Source organism: Gymnodraco acuticeps, unplaced genomic scaffold (genome assembly GCF_902827175.1).
Source record: "Gymnodraco acuticeps unplaced genomic scaffold, fGymAcu1.1, whole genome shotgun sequence".
Classification (NCBI taxonomy): domain Eukaryota; kingdom Metazoa; phylum Chordata; class Actinopteri; order Perciformes; family Bathydraconidae; genus Gymnodraco; species Gymnodraco acuticeps.
The window spans coordinates 2,255,308-2,268,908 of NW_022991760.1; the positions used below are offsets into that span (position 1 = coordinate 2,255,308).

At 40.9% G+C, this 13,601-nt stretch overlaps 1 protein-coding gene across 1 annotated transcript in view; it reads right to left on the reverse strand.

Annotated features, from left to right (window-relative positions):
* The window catches only part of LOC117534989 (NMDA receptor synaptonuclear signaling and neuronal migration factor-like), a 51,793-nt gene extending 39,098 nt beyond the window's left edge, over window positions 1-12,695 (reverse strand). The window contains exons 1-2 of the mRNA XM_034199289.1: window positions 12,097-12,695; window positions 10,526-10,531 (exon numbers count right to left, since the gene is read on the reverse strand). Of these exons, the coding sequence (XP_034055180.1) occupies window positions 10,526-10,531; window positions 12,097-12,194 (104 nt within the window). The 5' untranslated portion in view covers window positions 12,195-12,695. The remainder of the gene's footprint in view (window positions 1-10,525; window positions 10,532-12,096) is intronic.
* Window positions 12,696-13,601: the final 906 nt, after the last annotated feature.

The following is a 13,601-nucleotide window of genomic DNA, read 5'->3' on the forward strand; positions in this document are numbered from 1 at the left end:
CATCCAGTCTTCCGTGTACATTTCCTAAATGATTCACATGTGTTGCCTTTTGTTAACTTAAAATAAGGTTAGGATTTATTTAAATGAGTTCTAATACTAATGAACACTGGGTGATGATTTATGTTATTTTATAAACCAGGCGGACAACAATTGCACTTGACGGGAAGACAATCAAAATATATTAGAATTAGAAAGGTAAAACAATTAACATGTGTGCATCAAACCCTGGTCTCTCCAGTGTCATTTGTTTTAACCTGTAAAGACTCCAACTGCTTCTCAACTGTACTGAAGAGAATTGCTACTCTTACTTAAAAAAGTTACAATACTACAGTAATACTTCCACCTCTGGAGGTTAGGTTCATGCATTCCTAAGTTAATAAATACTACACTTGAAACCCTAACCAAACAGCAGCAGGGTACTCAAAGTGTGTTTTTACTCAAGCTATTCTATGCAGTTTGGAGACATCTCATAAGACAATGTTCAAATGTCAGCATTGATAAGTACTGTGAGGGCAGAGCTTAAAATAAAGGGTTGACATCACTCTGCCAGCGCTGTATTTTTATTCTGAGGAACAGTAGCTTTTAAAATCCCTGACACTCCAATTCAGAAGCGCTTAATATGTGTGTGTGTGCAACTCTCTCAATCCTGCTGTGACCTTTCAAAATGCTTGACAAAAAACATTTATAACTCCATAATTCTGTTTGTGATGATCCTTACTCTAAATCTGAAGGTATTTGACACGGCCCTGCACAAGCAAACACACAGAGAAAAAGTATTCTTCTTGCAACCACACACACCACACCACAAACACACACACACACACACACACACACACACCCACACACACACCACACACACACACACACACACACACACACCACACACCACACACACACACACACAGGACTCCTGGAGACTTATCCTAACCTTAACCATAACCAACACATGCCTAACCCTAACCCTTACCCTTAACCTTACCCTAATCCTAATCCTAAACCTAACCAAGTCTTCACCCTAAAATGAATGATTCCCCTCATGGGGACCTCCAATTTGTCCCCATAAGGGAGGCGAGTCCCCACACGTGACTGTGTAAACAGATTATAGGTCCCCACAAGTATAGTAATGCTAGGCCACACACACACACACACACACACACACACACACACACACACACACACACACACACACACACACACACACACCACACACACACACACACACACACACACCCACACACTTCATGTCTCAGCTGGATGTGAGGTCACAAAGCAGTGAGCTGCAGCGCGGTATTGATTAACTCCACTTTTACACTTCAGTGAGAGTCATTGGTTAAATCTAGTGGCAGCACACACCCCCAAATCAATACACACACACACACCACACCACACACACACACACACACACACACACACACACACACACACACACACCCAGGAGGAAGGATTGTGACCCACAAACAGCATTTGAGGACGAGTGCAAGGACAGTGTTCTGCCTTTAGCAAGACATAATTTATCTTAAAGGTCCCATGTCCTGGCCATTTCTACTGATCAAATTCCATTGTTGAGGTCTACTAGAAAGATTTAAATTGTTCAATGTTCCAAACTCACATTGGTTTCTCATACAGCATCTCTGTGTATGTGAATTCACTCTCTGTCCTACACGGCTTGTTGGAGCTCCTGCCCCCCCCCCCCCCTCCCTATGAGCCCACTGATTGGTCAGCTCGCCCACTCTGTTCTGATGAGTCCACCACCGTTACAGCGGAACATCAGTGATTATGTGTTACAATAGTGTTAGCAACACCAGTAATGACAAACAGATGAGAATGCTGCGTGGGGTCTGCGAGACAGCGAGACATCGCAAATGGACGCGGGAAGGGGGGGGGTGCTGAGGGGGCTGCAGCACCCCCATCTGCACGGCTCCACTAGCACCCGCATTATTGTATGCAATAATAATAAGTTGAACCAAATCGTGTTTTATTTAAACTTAATAGCATTGCTTTCAACTAACCTAATACAGTTATGTGAAATCTGTTGACATAATACATTTAATTAAAGTTAACGTTTTTTCAGTATAGCGTGGGATGGTGGTGACAGTGGAGGCTGTCAGAGGTCCCTCAGACTTTAACAAACAAGTGATGAATTTAATGAATCATTTTTAAAATAATCCCTCTATTCTAGGTATCCAAGGTCCAGCTGGCATCTATTGACTCGATTATATTATTTAATTATTGTTATTTACTGTTTTAGTGGAAGGATATTATACAAAAGTGAATATTATAATTAATAAAAGCAGTCCATATCGTCCTGACTGGTTTTCCATCATATTCTCAAAATGTGGCCGGTTTGAACGTCAGACATATTAAAAATGTTTCTATGTGTTATTTTATGTTGGTGGATTATGATTAGAAAGGTGATAATTATGATTATTAGTTGCTCTTAGATTACCCAGTTTAAAGTGTTTAGACACACTACAAATGTGTCTTGGATACATTTGCCTATAGTCTTGACCAACATTCACATTACATGTTACTTGTAAGACGCTTTTATCGAAAGCGACTTACATACTCAGTACTGTGGAAAATCCCCACAGGAGCAATTTGGGGTGAAGTGTCTCAGGGACACAACGACATGCTGACTGCAGTGGGGTTTGAACCTGTGAGCCCCTGATCCGAACACCAACGCATTACCACTGCGCCACACACCTCCCGATTGACCTATCTCTTTGTATTTTACTAACCGTTTTTGTTGCTGTTCACCATTTCAAGTCAACCTGCCAGCCAATCAGAACTGAGTATTTTCTGCGTAAATGGTACAGTACAGTGATGTATGTACAGTATTAGTGTTCATTTAAAGCTGTTGTTCAAGTAATGGCCAAGTTAGCACAAAACTGCTTATAAAGCTTATGTAAAAAGACGGGATTTATTGTAAAGTGGCCAACAGGCTGAGTTCACCATCATGTGAATTTCTACAATACTAATTAAGTCAGTCTATAATAAGTACAACAGCAGTGTTTGGTGTTATGCAATGTTAGATTGATGCCAATGAATCCCTATATTATGTCTGTATGTGATTTAATTATTCGTATATGCATATATTATATTTCAGGCTTAATCATACATATCTGAATGAATTGCCTCTGTATGGCCTTCCTCCTAAACTTGCTGCAAATACATGAACACTATTTTTGGAACTAGAGTGTACTTAGATTCGGCAGCTTCACAGATATTAACTAATTAACTGGGTTTTTTTTTGCATTCAACTTGGCACAAAATACAAATCCACTGTTTTCCAGAATCCTTTGTAAAAGTTCCACAATTAATGTCAGTATATTATTAATATATTATGCACATTTCCAGGTTGTGCCCCCCTTAGCCTATCACTTAAAATGTGTTGGAGCACTAGCCAATAGAGCAAGAGTGTTACATAGTGATGTCACTATGTTACGGAAGTAAGCAAAGGAGGCGTTTAAGGCAGGGGGAGGAGAGTGTGGGAGAGAAAACTCCCTTGGAGGGAACTTTAAGATTGTAATCTTTGCAGACCATTTACATACACAGAAACCTATAGAACACACTACAGGAAAGGGGAAACCCCAAAAAAGCATAATAGGGCCTCTTTAAGCTTCAAGTAAATTATTAAGCTCTCGGGAGACACTGAGCTGCATACTGTATGTTTCAAATCATTATACGGCACTGGAATGCTTTTAATATGCAAGATTTTGAGTAAACTTTCATTGATAAGCTGGTTTCCTGCATTTAAGGTGAATTAAAGCCCAGTCTATATGATTAGTTCAGCATACATGGACACGTGGTTAATCAGCCCATCCATCAGAAGAAGAGCTGTTCTGTGTAACAGCACACAGCACTGGACAGGACAGCCACGACACAGTACCTCTCCATCACGCTGGCTGCCTCCTGCTCTCTTTTCCGCCTCTTTCTCTCAGCAATGCCCCGGAAAGCCCTGCCAGGACGTCAAATGGTTAAGAACCTAAGCTCTGTCGGAACCCAAACTGACCCAAAGAGGGAAATAATGCAAAAACAAAGTATCGAACACCTTTTTTTTTTTTAAACTAGGCCTGACTGAAATGCCATTACGTTTCGAAAAAATGATTTGATTTAAGCTCTTTGGGTCTGGTTGGGTTCTGGCACAAATTAAAGTTCTAGTTTGGGTGGATGGGGCAACAATTAAGGGGTTCAAGGTGAGGAAGTTAATATCCCAACAAGTCCTCCAACTCATACACCAATAGGTCTCTTGTTCAAGCACTTATATTACGACCAAATAGGTCGATTGTTCAAGCGCTTATTACGACCTATAATCACGTTTTAAAGTTTTCGACCTCTAGTGTGCCCGTTGACTGCAAACGCTCCGGTGGGTCGTATCATTCACAAAGAACCCTCTCTGGAAAATCCTAAATTGTAGGATAGTTTAGCCATTAAAATGTTTTTTGATTAGATTTCTAGTGAGAAGTGTATATTGTACTTTTAGAATCTACGTCCAGTGGATGTGGTAGGATCTATAGTTTGATAGATATTAAGAAGATTATTTGAGGTCTCGCCAAGAATGTGTCTTTCCCCCTATTCATTTCTATTACGGCAGCGTCCATGTAAAGTTAGCGTCAACCCTCACGGGTTGAAAACAGTATTTCCGGTCTCTACGTTTTCATAATAAAACCGTATTATGATTTTACAGTGATATCTGCAGTTACTCATCCACTAAAAGACATCAGTGTATCCTTGTTAATTGCACAACATTAATTGGTTTAAATTGTGTACAATGCTTTTGTGTTTTTCCCATAGGTTCTGTGTCCCTTTCAATTCTGAGAGACACATTTTTTTTTTTCAGAGGTTTTGATAGGCTAAAACAATAACTACCCATAATCCTCAGCTATCGTTCAAGCTCGGTGATTGGATGTTTTAGCAGCAATGCACGTTAATATGGTGTTTATGCGATGTGAAATCCGAAAAAATAATAATTCTTTATTCCGAGTATGCTTGCTTTTCTCTTTGAAAGTCATCACATAACGGCATTGTAATACACAGTTCGGCTGCATTAAATATTACATATCTGCTGTAGTTCTTTATTTATAGAGCCCTGATTAGAAGACTTTTGGACAAACTGGAAGAACTGCCACCGAAATTGAATACGTGACGTGGATCATAAATATCAGCAATTAAACAACATCTTACATTTCTTTTCACACAATACGTCTCCTTGCAGTATCAACACTAATTCGGCTGACTTTTTATTTGATCCAATTGTTAGATAGGCTATATTTTACACCATAAAGGTACAGAGCTGATATAAAAGGACTTGCAGTTTTTAAAGATATTACTGATTTTCTTTGAATATAAGAATGTAAATACAAGTTGAGAGAATAGTCAGGGGTTTTGGATGATGGGAGACACATCTATGGATTCAGAATTGCAATAGCTTACCGTTAAATGACGGATATACCTTTCTGTCTGTGATGTTTTCCAAATCAGATATTAATATGTAGAACTACAATATGTGAAATAATATAGCAATATCCTGTAAAGTTATCTCCATCTCCAGATGTTATACATACATAAGTGTCCTACACTAATAATACAAAGTTATTATGGCATTGTATGCTGTGTGTTATTTGTAACATCCTCAGAAACGACCTTTCCAACTCCTCATCAGTTGCCTGTCTTTGACTGTTACAGGTGTGCAGCTTCATGGTACACTGCATACGCCTGGAATAGTCCATAATAGGCTTGGTTATGATAATTACACAAGTGTTGCACGTGAATAGTAATGGTAAAGTACTAACTAGTTGTATTGTTGAGGTTGAGCTCCAAAGGGTTCAGGGAGGTAACCCTGGGCTCAGGCTGTGTGGAGGAAATGGCTAAAGGTAAACGTGGTCTTGGGAGTAAACACAACACGTTGTTGGAGAGGTCTCATTCTGGAGAGTAACATCAGTCAATCTGAAGAGTATACGAAGGTTGTGCTCTCAACTGTTGACCTTTGAACCTTGGCTTCAGTGAATTTTTAAGTGCGTGTCATTCTGTTACAGAAGGGACTACATACATGGGACCAATTGTTATAAACCACTTGACCTAAGCTATGTGAATATGCCTGACTGGGTAGAATCACCAAATTGGGGTGCTGTAAAATAGGGAGAAGAATGAAGTTCAGTCATTTAACAGTTAGGCCCTGTGGACCAACGTAGCTATTACACATTTTCTGTGAGACTGGGTTGGGAGTGACAGAGATGGTCTCGGTTTCTTTCTCTGATAAATAAGATGAATAGAATAGGGTTTTATTATGAAAACTTCGAGACAGGAAATACTGTTTTCACCCTGTGAGAGTTGACGCTAACTTTGCATGGACGCTGCCGTCAATAGAAATGAATAGGGGGAAAGACGTAGTATATACACGTTCTCCTGACGTGACCTCAAATAATCTTCGTAATATCTGTTAGGGAATAATTTGCTTAGGTATTCAACCTTTGACACAGTTCATCATTTTCTCCTCTCACTGTCTCCTTTCCCATGGCATAGGTCTACGGCCTTGGGTATTGCTGCTATCTCTCTTAAGGAGGGGCAGCTTGGGCACATTGTTGTTGCCAGTCTATGACAGAGCACAAGCCGCCATGAGGTAGTTTACTGTTCAGGGACGTAGGTTCCCTGGGCACATTCTTTCCTATGGACGAGAGCTCTAGTTAGATTCAGGGTCCATAATTGTTTAGTCTCACTGATAAAGAATGTCGATTATTACACTCCGAACTAGTTAAAACCTTGAGAGTTCTTCAGAATTGGTTTGGCAACCGCTGTGTCAACTCGTGACACACCACCTGTCTTGTCAATTCTCCGGCCATAACTCCAAATAAACCATCAGTGCTTGCCATCAAAGCTCCAGCTCTCCTCGTCTCTCTCTGAGTCCTGTTTCCAATTGCTTCAGAAGTTTCCCCCACAATATCTATTAAACTATAGATCCTACAAATCCACTGGACGTAGATTCTAAAAGTACAATATATACTTCTCACTGGAAATCTAATCAAAAAGCATTTCAATGGCCAAACTATCCTACAATTTAGGATTTTCCAGAGAGGGTTATTTGTGAATAAACGACCCACCGGAGCGTTTGCAATCAACGGGAGCATCAGCCCATATGCCGCAAATTGTTGTTTCTTACACGACCACTAGAGGTGCTACACTTTAAAACGTGACTATATGTCGTAATAAGCTGTTGAACAATCAACCTATTTGGTAATTTTTTGGAGGAGGACAGGCTGTAATATCCGAACAGGTTAATGAGGGGTTTGGTTAGAGTGAGCAGCACAGGAACCACCAGAGGCAAAAGACATGTGGATATTCTCAAGTACTGTAGCACACACACACCACACACACCACACACACACACACACCACACACACACACACACACACACACACACCACACACACACACACACACACACACACACACACACACACACACACACACACACACACACACACACACACAAGGACCACAATGCAAGATAGGGATCTACAGGAACAGACACTGAGGAGTAACCGGGAAACAGACCCTGCATACAGTATATGTTTTCAGTAAACAACATAATCACCAGCATTAGCCAATCAGCTCATGCTAATTCTGAATGTCTGTCTCTCTGAGTCTTGAGCATCATTACATCTCAGATTGACTTTTCGATCATTACCCGTCATTCTGCCTGTGTGAGCGTTGGTCAGCGTGGGGACAGTAATGGCTCTGACAGGTTGTCAGACGTAATGAGGATCCTCTCTGACAACCTATGTCACAAAGAAGTGATGTCCTGCAGGCTCGCTCGGACTGACATCGGATTGACAAACCCTGGTCTGAGGTCAGAGGAATCAGTACTGCTTCTTATCCAAAAGCCTCCGTAGCTCTGCCTCTGCAAGTCATCACAATGTTCTATCTCCCTGACTTTTTCCCCCATCTGCCTATAGGCGCTTTCACACCGGAGTACTTTCACCCGTACTTTTCCCGTTTAGTTCCCGTTTTAGTGCCTGGAATTTTGCGTTCACACCAAAAAGAGAACTTAGTTCAGAGAACTTTTACCCCCATTTGTAGTGCTTGCTAGAGAGGTGGTACTAGCCTGGGGAGAAAAAAGTACCAATTTTGATTGGCTGGGCGAATTGCAAACCACGCCCCGTAAAACTCTGAAATGTTTTGTGAAGCCGCCATTGTATTTGCTGGCATTAGCATTATTAGCATTAGCCCCACGCACCAACGGAGAGAGAATAACTTATGGCAACACAAAAGAAAACATGGGAGCGGTGGAGATGAGGAGGTGTCGGCATTCTGGTGATTTACTCGGAAGGCTTCAGTAGAAGCTGCTGGGACTCCCAGCAGCTTCTACTGAAGCCTTCCCCAACTCCGGGGACTTCCGGCCGGGGACTTTGGGCGGCAGTATACGCCGTGAAGTTGTTTGTGGCCTGCCAGTAAACTCAAAGCAGAAGAAGAAGAAGTGAAGTCAGCGGCTTCATTTGCGTAATCTTCCCTCAGGGAACTTATTCCGGTGTGAACGCGATCTGTACTAAGTACGGCAAAGTACTTGGTGTGAAAGCGGCTATTGCCAGAAACTCCATCATCCTCATTGGTACCATAAACCAATCCATCAGATATCCCGCCAAATTCGTACAGGAAAAAAATCGGTACTTGGTAAATTGACTTATATCTAAAGTAGGGCTGTCAGTCGATTAAAATATTTAATCGCATGATTGTCCATAGTTAATCGCGATTAATCGCAAATTAATCGCACATTTTTGATCTGTTCTAAATGTACCTTAGAGGAATATTTTTTAAGTTTTTAATACTGTTATCAACATATGAGTGGACAAATATGCTTTATGCTAATGTTTATTATCATTTGAACAATGACAAATATTGTGTGTGTGTGTGTGTGTGTGTGTGGTGTTGTGTGTGTGTGTGTGTGTGTGTGTGTGTGTGGTGTGTTGTGTGTGTGTGTGTGTGTGTGTGTGTGTGGTGGTGTTTGTGTGTGTGTGTGTGTGTGTGTGTGTGTGTGTGTGTGTGTGTGTGTGTGATGGATTGTTGGAGCTATGTGCAACTCAAGGCATATGCTCGAACGGGAGCTGCCTGGACGCTGCAATCATGTTGCGCACTATCCGTGCTGAGTGTGCTGACTTTTCGTACAATGTCCCACTGTCTGGCTTCCTGCATAAAGTCAAGTGCTCGGCGCAGTTGTGGCGAAATGTCGCTCCTCTGTTTTAATTTACACAGCTCCTTATATCCTTCTAGTGCGTTAGCTAACAACAACAATGCACGTAAGGTCTCTCTCTCGCTCGCTCGGGCCACACATACACACACCCTCCCGGTCCTCCCAACAGCCAGTCGGTGCCTGCCGGTGAGCGTGGAAGTGTGGTCTGCCACAAGCAGGCAGCAGGAGCGGGGCTGTCAGCATCAGCTTGTAGATGGTATTTTAAACTCGATGGGCTCTGAAACTACGGGCGGCCGAGGAAAAAAATACACATGCGTTAATCGCGTTAAATAATTAGTGGCGTTATTAACGCGTTAACTTGACAGCCCTAATCTAAAGTAATGGTTTGGCATTAACCGAATCATAGGGCAGTACTTTTGTGATGTTAACACTGAAATGCTTCCAATTTGTAGCTGTGTAATAATTTTATGAAATCCAACAGAAACGAGTGCCTGCTGATATAGCAGCCATATAACAACGAAGAGTGTTTATATTCATTACAGCTTAGTGAGTTTTCTGGTGACAGCTAACTCACAGCTGCCAGTTCAAACTCCCTTTACTGCTTGAGAATATATTATTTGACATCATAAATCTTACATTTTTTAAACTACTTGGATTTAAAATGATTCATGTTTAGATGTATTTATTGCTTATCTGATTCTGGTTGTCTAGTTTGACGGACTCCTCTCTTTTATAATACTAATGCGACACTATTGTGAGATATAGTATGAAAATGTATTGTAACTAGTCCTATTCATCAGCTCACTGCGTGACTATCTTTAGACGTAAGCACAATGGACGTGGTTTAGCTGGAAGCAATGGTTGTCTTTGACTGATAAGCTTGTCATGATGGTTGCATTAGCTGACAGCTTTAGGTTGACATTGACTGAGTGTCACTGTGAAATATATGGAAGACACTTCAACTGCCTCAATACTGCACTACATTTTGAGGTACTGAATATTATTAGGTATATTTTATGCTAGTTTACATTCTTTGAATCCACTATGTTCTGAATGCAGATGTATCTTTTTTCTCCTACATTTATTTGACAGAATAGGGCTCTTTAAGTATTAAATCTGAGTATGTATTCTACCTCTGTCCCTATGGTATGGTACCGCTTGAACGTAAAACTTCCAACAGCCAGTCCAGCAGACACTGAATGTCAGGGGGTTAAGGACACAGCAGACTGAATAGCACAAAGCCACATGAGGAAAAGAGTGTAAGATATGTTACCTAACTGAAAAACTGAGTGAGGAAGAGCAACAAGGAAGAACAGTGGGGGCGGTTGAAAGATTTACTCACGATATTCTTTAGTCGTGGTTTGGAAAGCCGCCATGTAGAGAGCATGGGAAGAAGAGAGGAAGAAATGAAAAAATAAGTCAGCAACACACACCTATGAAATATTCCACTCACACACCAGAGAGCACTTTATTCTCACTTTACCAATGATACTCACCGTGAGTGGGAAACTCCTGACCTTTACTCTAATTGTCAGTAAATGAGAACAGAATCCTTATCAGTCTAATAAGGACATATATGTTGGAAATGAAGTACGCAAAGGAATAGACAGATGATGATAATTGGAAAATCCCATCTGATTGGATCACTGTTTTAAGAGTGTAGATGAAGGACGCCAATTGTAATAGGGTGGTGTAGGAATTAAATGAATCAGCATTTAACACTTCTGGTTCCCCCGTCTCGAAGTCAGCAATTTTCTTTTAATGGGTTTTGGTTAGATGCCTAAAATAAGGTATGTGGATAACACAATCTTCTTTGTGTCATAAAAACAGTGGTTCCCAACAAGACCCTAAATGAGACTGCCAAACACCATCACGCTGAACATTAGCAGCTTTAGCTTAGCAGTGGTGATGCAACCATGATGTAGTTTGTTTATAGCCAAACATAGTTTTTCACCTCTGTCGATTGCATTTACGCTTAAAAAATCTAAAAGTGGTGTTAATATGTGGAGACTATCCTACTTAACAAAACGTCTAAGCTTGTTCATCACACAAGTTTATTTTCTGCATTAGTCCAAAAATAAGGGAGCCTTGTAATACTAACATCCGGGTGGGGCTCTTCAACTGCAACAAACCAAATAAGAGAAGTGCAAGACACTGCTCGTTCAAGATCTTTAATATAGGCTAGTGCTGGGTCTATATATCAGTCTGTCACTAATAGTGACACGAATAGACATAAACTGATGGGCAAAGGGAGTAAGACAGGAACTTAGCCTGAGAGAAAAGAGAGCGTGGGAGATGATGAGATGATCATGGTGGGAGAGCTTTGTCTCTGTGTGTGAGGCTCATAATTATCAGATCTGGGTTAAAGGTGATAATTAACTAGTCACGACGAGGAGCTGTGGGTGTGTGTGTGTGTGTGGTGTGTGTGTGTGTGTGTGTGTGGTGTTGTGTGTGTGGTGTGTGGTGTGTGGTGTGTGTGTGTTTGAAATATCCATTCAACATCATTGTTTTTATCAGTATGGCAATGCAAAAATACTGTTTATGTAATATATCAACTAGACCAGTTTTCAATTGAGTTTGAATTTGTTCTGAAAAAATGTAAATGTTCATCTTTGAAACTGCATGTTTTTACTTTCTGTATTTATAAAACATAATGAAATGGAACATTACATTACAAGTTTGTTATAAAGTAATTTAAGTGTCATCTGCCAATGACTTCCATAGCTCGGAGACAAACAAAGGGTTAATGACAGAAGCACTGGCTTCATGGTGAAAGCAACAAGTGAAAATGTTTTATAGTAGTAGACTTCATTTGATTTGTGATAGTTGGAAAGAAAATGCTGTGTCATATCCTGCCAACACAGTAGTCATGTGCAGAGTGGGAGTGAAGGCGCAGGTCCAGGCCATACTCACGCCTGCATGGTGGTGGTGGCTGTCTGAAAGCTGAACATATTCTCTTTGGGGAACCAGCTATTAGGATGTTCCTCTGCAAACACAGAAAACAAAAGCATGGCGTTGTATCAGCGAGTGTTCTATATAATTAGCAGAGGAGGGTAGTAAATGCATGAGGACAAGAGACCGGAGAATGGGTGAAATAAACAGTAGCCAACAGTGCACACGCGATAGAACATCCCAAAACACGCTGCCGTTTGAAATAAGGTTGCAAATATAAATATACAAATGTGTCAAAACACATGCAAATGAAAAAATCTTCACCAACCTGACAACACATGCACATTGATAAAAGAGCTGCATAAACGAAACGCTGCAAGAAGTCCAAAACACGACGGAAACCAGGGGACACTAAAAAGTGATGCACTGGTACCGGAGCGCTTTTTGCTGTTCGGGGATCATTAAGTTGGCAAACTGTCACAGCTGATGTGCTAGCTAGCTAACCAGCTAACCTAGTCATTTCAAATATACTGACAGAATACTTTTAATTATGAAACAGGTTAACCATTATAATCCCTGAACGTCACCAAGCGCTCCGGTCCCAGGTGTGTGCATCACCTCTTAGCAGGGGCGGATCTAGAAACATATTCATGGGGTGGCAAGAGGGTGGCAGGAGAATTTGAGGGGTGGCATCCCCTGGCAGAAGTATATGCTGATTTAATCGCAGTCATATCAATTAATGTTAACTTGGAAAGCCACAATATTAATATTTTAACTCAATAACATTAGGTGACATTATTGTGGCACATCAAATAAAGCCTTACATATAAATATAAGGTGACAGACATCATTTAATGAATTTTAACTGAACAATAACTGAATGAGTTTGTCTCACTCTTAGGGGTACCACATCTATGCAGCAGACTGCTGCAATAAGTTACATTAATTAACTGTCTCGTCGATGTTGTCTGTATGAATATGATACTATTAACAATCATATTCCTATCAGCTGTCAATCACTGTTATGATTCACATATTCAGTGTTATTATTAAATAACTATATTTTTTGGAGGAGTTAATGATGAATGTTCGTCAAGATGCTTGCTCACCCTCCTTCAAATTTGAAAGACAAGTAATTACTATCATATACAGCAACCACTGTAAGTTATATTCTTGTTTAATTAGACTTCTCGGTTTCATTTATTCGACTCTGTATAATTGTTATTGTAGCTTAAACGGCTAAATCGCTTTGAGAGATTTTAAATCTCAGATCTGCTCAGGCGAAACCTGCTTCACAGGTCTCAGCACTCAAGCCTGCATTATTATATAGGCAGGGCCAGTCTATTGTCGCCCATCAGCTGTAGATAGTTAACTAATTAGAGGGGCGTGCGCCCTACAGCTGTGAGAACTGAGCAATCAGGCGTCCATTTCGGGTAGCTCTTTCCTGGAGCGTCAGCTTCAGCGTCAGACAGCCGAAGACTGACAAAGACATTGGAGTCCTACAGGAGTAAGACTGACAAAGACAT